This window comes from Macaca mulatta, chromosome 8 (assembly GCF_049350105.2).
Source record: "Macaca mulatta isolate MMU2019108-1 chromosome 8, T2T-MMU8v2.0, whole genome shotgun sequence".
NCBI lineage: Eukaryota > Metazoa > Chordata > Mammalia > Primates > Cercopithecidae > Macaca > Macaca mulatta.
The window spans coordinates 40,968,838-40,983,041 of record NC_133413.1 but is presented as its reverse complement, the minus strand read 5'-3'; the positions used below and the strand labels follow the sequence as shown (position 1 = coordinate 40,983,041).

General features: G+C 37.5%; 1 protein-coding gene and 1 non-coding gene across 3 annotated transcripts in view; one reads left to right on the top strand and one right to left on the bottom strand.

Annotated features, from left to right (window-relative positions):
• ADAM9 (ADAM metallopeptidase domain 9) overlaps positions 1–14,204 on the bottom strand; it is a 113,131-nt gene that overhangs the window by 85,355 nt on the left and 13,572 nt on the right. For both annotated transcript variants that reach the window (XR_003732332.2, XM_001092710.5), the window contains exons 3-9: positions 12,578–12,636; positions 10,861–10,939; positions 8,708–8,784; positions 7,492–7,687; positions 6,032–6,097; positions 3,189–3,260; positions 1,646–1,815 (exon numbers count right to left, since the gene is read on the bottom strand). Coding sequence is in view for 1 of the 2 variants with exons in the window: in XM_001092710.5 (XP_001092710.2) it covers positions 1,646–1,815; positions 3,189–3,260; positions 6,032–6,097; positions 7,492–7,687; positions 8,708–8,784; positions 10,861–10,939; positions 12,578–12,636 (719 nt within the window). In the remaining variant the exon portion in view is untranslated. The remainder of the gene's footprint in view (positions 1–1,645; positions 1,816–3,188; positions 3,261–6,031; positions 6,098–7,491; positions 7,688–8,707; positions 8,785–10,860; positions 10,940–12,577; positions 12,637–14,204) is intronic.
• LOC114680495 (small nucleolar RNA SNORD38) lies at positions 6,265–6,333 on the top strand. Its single transcript, XR_003732713.1, has one exon. It is a non-coding gene; the product is annotated as a small nucleolar RNA SNORD38 (small nucleolar RNA).

The following is a 14,204-nucleotide window of genomic DNA, read 5'->3' as shown; positions in this document are numbered from 1 at the left end:
TCTCTGCCTGGACCTCTCTTCCCTAATATTAATATAACCCAGACTCATTCCCTCACCTCCTTCAGGTCTTTACTCAGAAGGCATCTCCCTGGCTAGGCCATGTCACCTCAAAATTCAACCTCATTCCTCCAATGCTTTTATATCTACCCTCCCTGTTTTATTTTTCTCCTTACCACTTATCATTGGTTAAGATACTACATGTACTTATTTATCTCATTTATGGCCAATCTCCTCCACCAGAACATGGACTCCATGAGAGCAGGAATTTTTGCCAGTTTTGTTCACTGCTATGTCCCAGTGCCTGGGGTATACACCCAATAAATATATTTCAAATGAATGGATAAATCCTTCTCTGGGCCATCTGACCAGCCAGGAGAAGATGACCAGAAGTACTGACACAAGCAGATTGACAAGGAAACATTCCAGCCAGACCACCCTATAGTGAACTCATAGTTTCCAAAATGCACTCATGGACTCAAGGCTTCCAAAAACCTTTTCAGAACCCCATTCTCAACTGTAAACAAACAACTAAAAATCATCAAGTATCTGGGAAATGTCTCCAACAGGACAGACGGAGACCACACAAACAGAGGGGGTTAAGATAGTTTGGTGGGTGTGGTTGGGCAAGGCATAGTGAGTATGCTTGACACCTGCTCCTTTTAGTATTTAGTGAACTAGATGGTATTCTCACTGGTACAAGGATGTGTGAGCATACGATTTTACTGAAAACCAAGACCCACACCAAAACACATCATCAGGAAAATTCAGAAACCTGGGAACCAAGAAAAGATCCTACAAGTTTCCAGTGACAGGGGAAAAACAGGCCACATACAAAAGGTCAGCAATCAGAATGTTTCAGACTTCCCAATAGTAATGCTGGGACAAAAAAGACAAAAGAGCAATGCCTTCAAAATCGTGAAGAAAAAGGATTTCATGGAGAGAATTTTATACCCAGTGTCACGCCTATAATCCCAGCACTGTGGGAGGCTGAGATGGGTGGATCACCTGAGGTCAGGAGTTCAAGACCAGCCTGGTCAACATGGTGACACCCTGTCTCTACTACACTACAAAAATTAGCCGGGGGTGGGGGCAGGCACCTACAACCCCAGCTAGTCGGGAGGCTGAGGCAGGAGAATTGCTTCGACCCAGGAGGCAGAGGCTGCAGTGAGCCAAGATCGTGCCACTGTACTCTGGCCTAGCCAACAGAGTGAAATTCTGTCTCAAAAAAAAAAAAAAAGAGAGAAACTCAAAGCATGCCTAGGAAATACTGAGTTACTTAGGCCCTAGAATAATCAGAACTCAAATTAAGATAAATTTTAAATTCTGTTCCGAAACTGGGAAAACATATTTTCATACACTCACGAGGTCAAAATGCTTTCTTTCCATATATCCGCTCACAAAAAACTAGTAGAAAACACACTATACCCAAATGAGGAAGTAAACCCAAGAAAAAAGGAGGACATGGGAGAAAGGTGACAGGAATCTAAGACAGAAGAGGTTTCATGATAATGCCACATCAAGCTAAGTTTTCCTCATTTAAATGAACACCCAAAACCTCAAAAGAATACAATTCCAATGCAAGAAAATAAGCAAAAATTATTATTTTGATCATTTCATTAACAGTAGTTTAAAAAAAAATACTTACAGAACTAGCTGTGCACTGTCATGTCTCCGACGTGTGATAAGAAACTTTTCCCGCCACTGCACGAAGTTCCCCAGCACATCACCAGCACCCCCAGCTATGTTGATCAGGTTTCCATTGGTCCAAATCTCCAGTCCAACTAGCACAATTCGAATATTTAACATAATATACATCTGGGAAGAGAGAAATAAAAGTATATAAAATATAGTAAAGAATGTGAGAAAAATCTTTTAACCACATGAAGTAACACGGCTACTTAAATTAAAACTTCCCTGCCTAAAAAAACAATCTTTACTTTAACACAATGAGACTTTGGGCGGTTGGGAGGCCAAGGCAGGTGGATCACCAACCTGGCCAATATGGTGAAATCCTGTCTCTACTAAAATGGAAAAATTAGCTGGGCATGGTGGCGCACGCCTGTAATCCCAGCTACTTGGGAGGCTGAGGCAGGAGAATCGCTTGAACCCGGGAGGCAGAGGTTGCAGTGAGCCAAGATTGTGCCACTGGACTCCAGCCTGGGCAACAGAGCAAGACTCCATCTCAAAAAAAAAAATACAATAAGACTTTAACCTCTCAACAGTCTCAGTTTCCTCAACCATAAAATGATAGTAACAGAGATTCAAAATCCTTATTATCTTCTATTCTAAAATCTGACAAACTCTGGAAATTAAGTTTTTGGTAAAACTGTTTCCAAAATTTGCCCTGATATAATGCAAGCCAATTCACAGTCCACATTTAACCCATTTAATGTAAATACTCCTATATTTCACTGCAGAAATATCAATGAGTCTGATTACAAGGTGCTACCCCAAGAGGTGTTATATACAGAGTGAATCACACTGTTTTTCTAAACTTTTATCTAAAATTTTAATCACAGGTACATCAGAGGTTTCAGAAAAAGGACTGTGGAATTCTTAATTTCATAGGGGTATGGTAAGGAGTAAATGGGTTAATAAATGTAAAGCACTTAGCTCAGTGTCTAGCACACCGTAAGTACTCAAGTGAATGCTATCATCATCATCGTCATCATTATCATCACTATCACGCTTGGTGTTCATATCAGCTTTGTAGATAAAATTATTTTATAAGAACATATATCGAATTCTTTAGTATCTCCCACTGGATGAACTCCAAAATCTCAAACCAAACTCTCTCTCTCTCTCTCACACACACACACACAAACACACACACACAAATATTGTCGTATCATGTTTTCAGGGTAGAAGGCAGCCTTATTCAAAATAAGATGCATTCGACAAGAATTCAAAGATCTTTCCATAAATGCCAAAGCACCTAAGCCTAGCTACTCTGAAGATAAAGTAAATGGTAATATGAAATCTCTTGCTCTTCTCAAAGTCTTTCTACACTGGTACTTTCCTTTAAACATTAAAAAGAGTTACAAAACAAACCAGAAAGCAGACCTCTCAAAGACTGAGCCATTGAGGCCCTATGAAAATCAGAACTCAAAATGAGACATTTTTAAGGTCTGTTCCGAGACTGAAAGAATAGGACAGAATCACCCTGGTTGATAGAAAATACAACTGACACTATCCAAGTAGTTTGCCAGGAGAATCATCTCTTCTCTCACAGCAGTCTGATTTCTTCCCATCATGTCATACTGGAAAAGCAAAGAAGGAGAATCATTATCACCAAAGTAGTTTAAGAATAGAAATGTAAGGCCGGGTGCAGTACCTCAGGCCTGTAATCCTAGCACTTTGGGAGGCCCAGGAGGGTAGATCACCTGAGGTCAGGAGTTCGAGACCAGCCTAGCCAACATGACGAAACCTTCTCTCTATTAAAAATACAAAAATTAGGCAGGTGTGGTGGCGGGTGCCTATAATCCCAGCTACTCAGGAGGCTAAGTCAGGAGAATTGCTTGAACCTGAGGACTAGGAGGAAGTTGCAGTGAGCCAAGATCCCGCCACTTCACTCCAGCCTGGGAGAAACAGCGAAACTCCATCTCAAAAAAAAAAAAAAAAAAAAAAAAAAACAAGAATAAAAATGTGTCTGTTAAAATGAAGGTAAGAATCCAAATATTTCCTCTGAACAAAAAATTGAAGCATTTAGACATTTATCAACATTTCAAATTAAGAAATTTAAAGGTTACATTGTAGTGATAGGAATAAAAGAAAAACCGGTAAAAGGGTAAAGTGAATAATAATGAAAGAGCACTGAAGTCTTCATTTTCTCCAAATTAGTAGAACTTTAAAACAAATTATCTTCTTACTGTTCCCTTTATTTATTTTAATGCAAAAGTATTTTCAAGCATTTCACAAAGGTAGAGTTTTAAGCAATCAAAATGCAGACAGAAAAGAATAAAAGACAATCTAAAGAACTTCCTGACCCACCACCTCTTAGGCTAATGATGTCACCAATAAACCTTTTTCTTTTAAATTTAAGACTTTAGTTGAGCAAGGAATGACTGATTCAATAATTGTGTGGCTTCCAAACCAGAACAGGTTCAGAGAGACTTCTTCCACGTAGTGGAAGAAGATTTATGGACAGAAAAAAGAAAGTGACATACAGAAAACAGAACTGAGGTACGGAAACAGCCAGAGTGCTTACAGATCAGCACCAATAAACCATTTCTAAATGCTGGGTTGAATTAAAAATGAGCAATTAACCAATAATCGCTAGTTAAAAAATCATATGTAGATGAAAACATACAGAACTTTAACCATCTTAAGCCAAATAAATATGACTAATTTTTCTTTGAGACCTGGCTAACTCAAATGTCTATTTTTAACATTATTTTATACAACCAATTTAGCAGAAGAAAAATTTTTAAAGGATTTATGATTTTGCTCTATGATATCAGAATATATCAGATTTTATCAGTTAGGGATCTAATCATGATTCTCCTACACAAGAAAAAAAAATTTAATTTAATACATTTGACAGGGCTTGATTGAAATTGAACCTTTTTTTTTTAACAATTTTCTATCTGTATATAACAAATACATCTGGAGACAGCAATGAAGAAAAACATTTTGTGTTTTTTGTTTGTGTTTTGTTTTGTTTTGTTTTGTTTGAGACTGAGTCTTGCTCTGTTGCCCAGGCTGGAGTGCAGTGGCGCAATCTCAGCTCACTGCAAGCTCCGCCTCCCGGGTTTATGCCATTCTCCTGCCTTAGCCTCCCGAGTAGCTGGGACCACAGGTGCCCCCCACCATGCCCGGCTAATTTTTTGTATTTTTAGGAGAGACAGGGTTTCACCATGTTAGCCAGGATGGTTCCGACCTCTCTGACCTTGTGATTCACCCGCCTCAGCCTCCCTAAGTGCCGGGATTACAGGCGTGAGCCACTGCACCTGGCCGAGATAAACATTTGAATCTTGACTTTTGCGATTTGTCCAAAACATTCTTCTACAGAAGCTTTTTGCCCACTGTTTGGGGCTGAGTTCACACTTGTTCATATTCCATGTGCTTTTCCTTCTGCCACTTGAGGGCAATGAACCTATAATGTACAAATCCGAGTCTATCTCTTAATATTTTCTCCAAATTAGTTATTTGGAGTGGCTTGTTATTTTCCAACCTACATACAACAAGGAATTTTTTTAAAACCAAAAAAACCTCAAAACTGTCTCTACAGCTTACAAGAAAGGAAGTGCCAATCATAGTAAGTTTCCACAAGTAACTTTTTCACACTGACAACAAAATTGGAAGTAAAAGTCAAAACACTAAAAATACTCTCTATTTTAAATTACACAGCTGTTGTAACAAATACTCACCTGTACCCCATAAATATGTGAAGTATTATTATATCAACAAAAAAACCAACATGAAAATAAACTATATAGCCATTACCTCTAAAACTGATAATCCTGTAAATGCCAAAGTAGGGACACATTACTTCTCTTAGTTAAAGCAAAGCACTTAGTTCAGTTTCTTAAGTATAAATAAGGAAAATGCCCTCATGTGATCCTGTACACGGAAATTAATACTATTCCCTTCTAAAGCATGCCAGGACCTGGAGGTTTTCCATCTCTTAAAGTGCAATATAGGTTATCTCAAATTCTAGAAAGCAAAGCAATTTTATTAGCCAACAAAGCCAAACCTTTTAGAGCCACAGCCCATTAAAGTAATCTGAAAAGTTCTCAAGAGCCTGATAGGCAGTACAGATTCACTCAAAAAATTCACCATAAGCAAGTCATCAGCAAGAACACGAAAAAAAATCATTAATAAAAAATAAACTTAAAGGCAGTCACATTTTGCTACATTTAGCTTCTGTTGGTATTCTGGTGGTATAAGGTTTAAGGGAAAAAAACCATTTTAGTTTTAAAATCATTATTTAAGTAAAATCAATACAAACTGTAGTTTATATTTCCTTCATTAAATGCTCATTTCTCATATCTTTTTCATGGAAAAGAAGAAAAATTGTCACCAATCTTACCCTTTCCTTGTCTACAACAATGAACAGCTCCACATACCGGGTCTGGGGCAAGACAGCTCTTCTTCTCTGTCAAAAACACAAACATCATAAAGGCAAAAAAGTTATAAGGCCATGATCACATCCTAATCTCTCATCACCTATTTCATGTCTGCTAAGAACATCATAAAATTATTTTACTTAACACATCCTACATTAAGATAGTAAAAAATATGTTTTTTGAAGTGTTATCTCCTTCTTAGTTATGAAAACTTTGTCCAGTTCTGCTACTGACTTTAAGTGATGATAAACTATGTCTGAGGGGAAAAAAATGTTTTTGAAGTGTTACCTGTTATCTGCACTAATATGAGAAAAATGCTAGTTACAGACAAAATGGGTTTAAGTTTACAAAGCAGCATTACCAATTTTCTAAAATCAAAACTACACACACACACACACACACATGCACACACACACATTTTAATGAAAAACCCCATTACTATGCTGAAAGATAAAACATAGCCACTAATATCCCAGAGCAGAAGTTAGAACAAGGTTGCCATTTAAAAAAATGACTAGTTTTGTCATTTTACAGAAATTCATGCAAAGTAGAATAAGCAAAAATTTTAATGTTTTCCAATGTTTAAAGTCAAAAAGAATAGTCCAAGTCAAAAGAGTGGATAGCAGGAGAGGCAATAAAAATAATGCCATCAACTAGTATAAGTTAATTAAAAATATGCCTCTTTCAAGGCAGCAACATATCTCATAGAAAGGGACAATCCCTGCAGCTGAAGTTGATCTAGTCCTAGAACAATTTCAGTCTAAGAGACAGCCATGTCAAGAGTAAATCATGAAGTGCTATAGCAGTCTCTAAACAGGGATGAGAGTGTCCTTGAAACACACCTGAAGTCGTTAAAGTCCTAAAGCCATGTCTCTCTTTCCAATCTAGGGTTCAAGAATCACCATTCGAGTTGTCTAAGAGGTACCTAAAGAAAAACTCTTTTGCACTGGGTGCAGTGGTTTATGCCTGTAATCCCAGCACTCTAGGAAGCTGAGGCAGGAGGATTGCTTTATGCCAGGGGTTCAAGACCAGCCTCGATAATGTAATGAGACCTCATCTTTACAAAAAGTTTTTTTAAATTAGCCAGGCACGGTGGGTGGCACAGACCTGTAGTAGTAGCTACTGGGAGGCTGAGGCAGGAGGATTGCTTGAGCCCAGGAGGCCAAGGCCACAGTAAGCACTGCTGCAGATTTAAGCCCTCATTTCCAAAACCCACAGAATCTAAACTGTACTCAACTTGGTAGCAGGAACTGTATATTGCTCATCTTTTCATCCCCTAGTACCTATCACAATGTCTGGCATACATTTGGCAAAATTAAGAAAAGAAAAAAAAAAAACACTACTCATGGTATTGGTTTCATGAATAAACACATGATTTTTCTAAAATGGTAGTCTGAGCCATGAAAAATTGTTATTTCCTTACTCGAAGTAGCTGAGTCATGCTGGGAGGCTCTTCCTCTTCATCCTTTGTAGTTTCTTTCTCTATATCCTTGTTGGAAACTCCACATTTCAGAGGCTCTTTGTGGACATCATCCATTCGATAAATGATGTGCTCAAAATGAGAGCTGTTCTGCAGGGGTTCAATCCCATAACTTGCATTCTCTAAATGCAGCAGTCCTCTGAATGTTGCATTACACACATACAAATTTTAAGAAAAAGAAAATACAAAAGGAATCAGAAAACCTAAGTTCAAGTCCTACTTCTTAAATGTGTAAGTAGGCATAGCATGATATAGAGAATAAAATAGAGGCTTTAGAATCAGACAGACAGGGCTGGGGCAGACCTATATTGAAAGCTCAAATAGCTACTTATCAGGGTCACTGCCTGCAAGTCACTTAACCTCCCTGAGTGATCTACGGGAAATGGAAGGTACTACAAAGTAGTGATTAAGAATGTGGCATCTGGACCAGAGGACAAGAGTTCGAATTCCAAATGTCTTCTATTAGCTGCAGGACTCTCAGCAAGGTATTTAAACTCTGCCTTGGTTTGCACTCTGCAAAGGATTGTTCTGAAAACAAAATTACTTAATAAGCACAAAACACACAAAACATATTGCCTGGCACACAGTAACTATTAAATAAGTGTTAGTACTTAAGTGAAGATAATCATATTCATCTTATATAGAACTAATACATATTAGTTCAAGCAATCATGCAATCAACCAACCAGTACAGTGCCATGTTGTCATGACCTCAAGGAATGTAATTTTAATACTATAACTTAATTTGAAGTGTAATATAATTTATCTGAACTTCAGTTTGCTCACCTAAATACGGAAATAATGAGCTCTTATTCACAGTCATAATGAGACTTAAATACAAGTCTTAAATAATACAAGTGAAAATTTTATAAATATAAAGTGCTAGAGAAATTTAAAGCATATTTTATTTTAAATACCAAAAATGATTTAGTGGTCTCAAAAAAATTTTCCTCTTTACATATTAAAACTCATCAACTATAATACTTTCTTAAATAAACATGTCAAGGATATCTGAAACACAGCTATAAAAATGTTCAGTAACATCAAAGTAAATTCCAGTTTTGCTAAGTGCCCAAAAGGATTTAATTTGGAGACAGAAATAGGAAAAAGGGTAAGACACAGGGGAAAGAAAAAAAAGAAGATAAAAGAAATTGCTTACCTGAGTCCAAAACAGTTGCTAAGAGCAACGGATGAATTATAAACTCCCTCCACATAGCCTCGAAAATGACAATGATTCTAAGTGAAAAATACTGTATTATCTTCAAATATTGCTACATTGCTGAAAATCATCACAGAAATTGCAGAGCTAACAAAATTACTTGAGGCCAGTCAACTACAAAGTTTTATTTATATTATTGGCATCTCATAGTATCACATGGCATTATTTAGACCATCTGCAGACTATCTCCTACCACCCTATGAGTACACAAATGTTTAGGCAGAATTCCAGGGAATACAAGGTACAAACAGCTCTGCCTCGGTGACCTTTCAGCCTAGAAGCAGAACAAGATGCATTATGTCATCTTCAACATTTTAAATCACAGTCGATCCAAGAACCAACAGCAGCCGGCTGACATCTCACTACAACTGTGTTTGTATAAAATGACCCTGTGGAAGACACTGATGATGCTTTACAAACTTTAATCTTAAGCAATAGAATCCCCAGGGGAAAGTACGTAAATCTTTCAGTGAAACTTAATTTCATTTTATGGACAAAAGTATATGTCATTACGATACATGACAGTCTGGCCATGTTAAAAAAATTACAGTATCAAAGTTTTAATTTGTATTTCAAATCTACAATCATACTTTCATCTACCTGAACAATATTAAATAACCAAGAAATAAGTGAGACTCCGTCTGTCTTGGCTGACATTTTTCAAACACCCAGAAAAGCATAACAACTCTATTATACTTATGATACGTAAGTATTATATAAAATAATACTTACATAAGTTTCTATATAATTAAAATTGATTTTTAGCAGTTTTAACAGCATATACTTTAAATAATAGCAACAAATAATATTCGTTGAGTTAAAAATTGTCAGACTGTTATAAGCATCTTATATATTAACTCAGTTAAGTTTCCCAATATATCCATAAAATGTTAACTATTATTACATTTTAAAGTGAACATACCAAGGCACAAACAGATTAAAAGAGTTTCATCAGCAAATAATGAGTCAAAATTAAAGCCCGAACAGTGTATGTCCAAAGAAAGTATGCCAAGAAACCTCCACAAGGAAAAAAATGCCTTTTACCATTACAGCTTTTGTCAAGTGACATAAATTACGCTGTGTTTGGCCTTCTGCCTTGGTAATCGTTGGATGCATGACTGGATGGATGGGTTATTTTCTATCTGGTGTATGCTGTAAGGTAAATTCAAACTCCTCTACTAATTTGCTATTAAACAATGGACCAATAATGCACTAAGATAAAGAAATCAGATAGTGGACCAGAAGAGGATAGGCCTAAGTCAGCAGTTCCTTGGTTTTTGTAAGTACTAATAATTAATCTAAAATAAAGATTTTTTTGCCTCCTATTTATTTGAAGAATGCTGCAAAAAGTGCACAACCAACAGAAACAATTCAACCTAGTAAAGTATTACAAAGTACATAAGAAAAAAAAAAAAACATGTAATGGGAATAAAGATTTCTCATGAAAACCATGGCAAAAGAAAAAAATGTGTAATACCTAAGTGCCAAAAAGGACTGTAAAACACTCAAACAAAACTAGAAATGTTTATGCCTAGTAATAAACACATAAAGCCAAATTTGACATCTGCCAATTATTTTCAGTATTCTGGCCAGCTCTGTCCCCAGGAGTACTCTGTTCTCTGATCCAGACAGGACCACACCTCTTTTAGGAAAGACTTATTTTCAGAAAAAATTTAGAACATTAGAACATGTAACGCCAAACGAGTGTTTTTCTTTACTAAATATTAACGACGAATTAAATGTTTTAATAAGTTCACTTTTACAGATATTAACTTTCAACAAAAAAATCGAAAACTCCTATTTTCAAAACATATCAAATTTTCCCCATCATCAGTGAGGATTACCATTAAATAGAAGATTTATTTTCCTAGTCTTTAAAAAAAAACCTTAACTACTGAGTACCGGGAGAGCTGTAAGGTACAGCTTAGTCCATAGAAATGCACCCACTTTTCCCAGGATAACCCATATATCATAATGTTAAAGGTGCCCTGTGGGGCTGTGCAATGTAACAGTCCTGAGTGCCTATACAGAACTCATTTTTAAATTATAATTGCTTTAAAATTTGCTATGGGATCATGAGGAAAATATATTACCTGTATATTGGGATGGTCAGTGATTACAGTCCCTTCTTTGTTATAGGTATAAACTACAAAATCTTCAGGCAAAAGGTCTCTGGAAGAGAAATAAAATACCATTTAAATATATGTTATCTATCTACAACTAAGGATATGATTCACAAGGCATTATCTCTAGAGGAGACGAGCTGGAGTAAATAAGAATTTTCACCAGATAAATTATTATTTTAAAATGTGCTACTATAAAATTAAAAGCTCATAAACAGGCGGGCAGTGGCTCACGCCTGTAACCCCAACATTTTGGAAGGCTGAGGTAGGAGGATCACTTGAGGCCAGGAGTCTGAGACCAGCCTAGGCAACATGGTGAGACCCTGTCACTACAAAAAATAAAAAATGAGCTGGGCATAGAGGCACACACATATAGTCCTAGCTACTCCGGAAGCTGAGGTGGGAGGACTGCTTAAGCCCAGGAGTTCAAGGCTGCAGTGAGCTATGATCATGCCTCTGCACTCCACCCCGGATAACAGAGTAAGACCTTGTCTCTTAAAAAAAAAGAAGAAAAAAAAAAAAAAGCTCATAAACAGACAACTCTGAAATAGTGTACATTACTCATAAATAATATGTAATATTAAGCTACACATTTTTTCTAATGGTCATAACATGCTAGCTGCAAAAAACTTAAGGCAACATAAATAATGTCCCTGAATTTTTCAGACACAACTCACAGGAAAAGTAAAAACTGGGTTACTGACAGGATACCATATTTACAGAAGAAAAATAAATGGTTTTTTACACTCTTTTCTAAAAGTTCTATATAAATAAGAATTAAACTCCTAAGTATGGAGGCAAATTTCTGTCTCAACTGTTGAAAGAAACAATTATTCCTGATTTCCAAAGCCTCACTCCATGTTAAGGAGGTTCAGTGGCATCAAGCATGTTTATGAGGATCAGGTTCTCTTGCAGCAGGACTGCAGCAGCTGTATGCTTATCTCCAGGCCTTATGGACAGGTCAGGGATGCAATGTGCTAAGTGTGTGATTCATAAATATGTCATTTCGAGTTCAAAACTCCCCTGGAGGCACCCGGGCCCAGCCTGTCTATATTGACTAGAAATGAACAAATGGAAGGTTTTTATCTGATTCAGTTAGGTACACAGCCTGACTTTAGCTACATGATCATCGAGGTAGAAAAGATACCTTCAGTAAACTTGTGCCTGGGCTCCCCAGAAAATATGATGCCTCACACATATCTCAGCAGTTCATAATCTGGAGGCAAAGCACATCTGTGCAACTGAAACAGGACCCTGGGGGTCGTGCCTTGATGACTGCCTGCACTTTCTTTGTCCTGATGCATTATATCCTTTACCTTTATTAAAGTCTATGTGAGTAGGCATGGGAGTAGCCGGTGGAACCTTAGTCTTTCCAATAATTGGACCCTGTCCAGTCACTGCAGGCTCCCCTTCTCCCCAACTCCCCCACACATGTGTAGCCTTTGCTCCCTTAGTGATGCATTTGGAAAGAATAAACTGGGGGGTGCTTGGCTTTGGTCTCTGCCTTCTTTCCTGTTTGGAAGTTACTGCCTGCCCAGCCAGCTGCCACTGTGCAGCACAGATATGAAGAGCTAAATCTGCTTAATCCCAGGGTTCAGGATCCACTAAACCATATCAAACTAGAAACAAAACCAATATACTATTAGAAAAACATTACTGAAAAGCCAAAATAAATTAAATGTCTTACTTGTTCCTTTCCAAGTGAATAATGTGCTCTTTTCCTTCAGCCTGAATAACATAAGATACCTAAATGCACAGAAGGAGAAAAGAAGAATAAAACATCATCTTGAAAATTACTTTTCAACCACATCTCATTTATAAGATGCAGGAAATTCCATTCTGAATTAAAATAATTTGGTATTGGCTGAACAGTTTAATAGAAGAACTTTGTGTCGATCCTTAAATAATAAAAAATATACTCTGATTATCCTTTCCTTCCTTTCATAACTGATCATGGAAAATAACCTTCATGTCTATCTAACTCTTCTCAAATTCACTTCTAATTCAGCTATAACTGCAGGGATTATCTTCTCAAGTCCATCAATGTATTACCTACAGTATAAGACAGTTCCTGCTTTTGTCTAAATGAAATGACACTCTTGGTTTCAAGAGATTATCCCTAGTTCTGGTTATATAAAGTTGAAAAGAAATTCAACTCCTTTTATGATACGAATTACAGGGCTTACCTCATTTCATCAATTCTAAAACATGCTTTTTTCCCTCATATTAATGTCCCTGAAACAAGGACACATCATACAAAGGCACAGCAGTCTAACCAGCACCACTTCTGTTTTCTTTTTTTCTTTTTTTTTTTTTCTTTTTGACACGGAGTCTTACTCTGTCACCCAGCCTGGAGTGCAATGGTGCAATCTTGGCTCACTGAAACCTCTGCCTCCCGGGTTCAAGCAATTCTCCTGTCTCAGCCTCCAGAATAACTGGGATTACAGGCTCCCACCACCACACCTGGTTAATTTATGCATTTTTTAGTAGAGACAGGGTTTCACCATATTGGTAAGGCTGGTCTTGAACTCCTGACCTCAGGTAATCCATGTGGTCTCTCAAAGTGCTGGGATTAGAGGTATGAGCCACCCCGCTGGGCCACTTCTGTCTCTTTATTAGTGGTACATAAAACAATATAGTGTGTCTCACAATTGATGACATCTTAGAGTCAAGGAATTAAAGTAACATATATACACATCCTCCAATTCATGGGATCATCTTCTCTACCTCAGGCAACTCTGAAACAACTTCCCTAGTAACTCACCATGCCATTAGCCACAAGTGCTTAATGTGATCTCTGGAACTAAGAGATCTGACTTTGCCTTAGCTCTTTAATAAAAAAGAAAGTCAGGAAGGGACTCGACAACTAACATTATCAGAAGTGTCTACTTAATATTCCCTACTGTTTCCAGGCTCGGTTAACATTTTGTCAAGAAACAGCATCATCCCCTTCACCACAGCACATCTGCCTCTGACTTCTAAGCGCTAGACCAAACTACGGATCCTGTCATTCTACCTCCACATCCCGAATGGGACGCCAAGAACCCTTCATCATCTACCTCAGTCTCCAGTGGGCCATCAAAACCACCAAGCTCTTTCCATTGCTACAGCTTTATCATGTGCCTTTCTATCATTCTCTCTTAGACAATCACATGACGTAAAAACATCACTGCTATGTCTGTTAAAAAGAAATCTGAGGGCCGGGCGCAGTGGCTGAAGCCTGTAATCCCAGCACTTTGGGAGGCCAGACGGGCGGATCACGAGGTCAGGAGATAGAGACCATCCTGACTAACACGGTGAAACCCCGTCTCTAC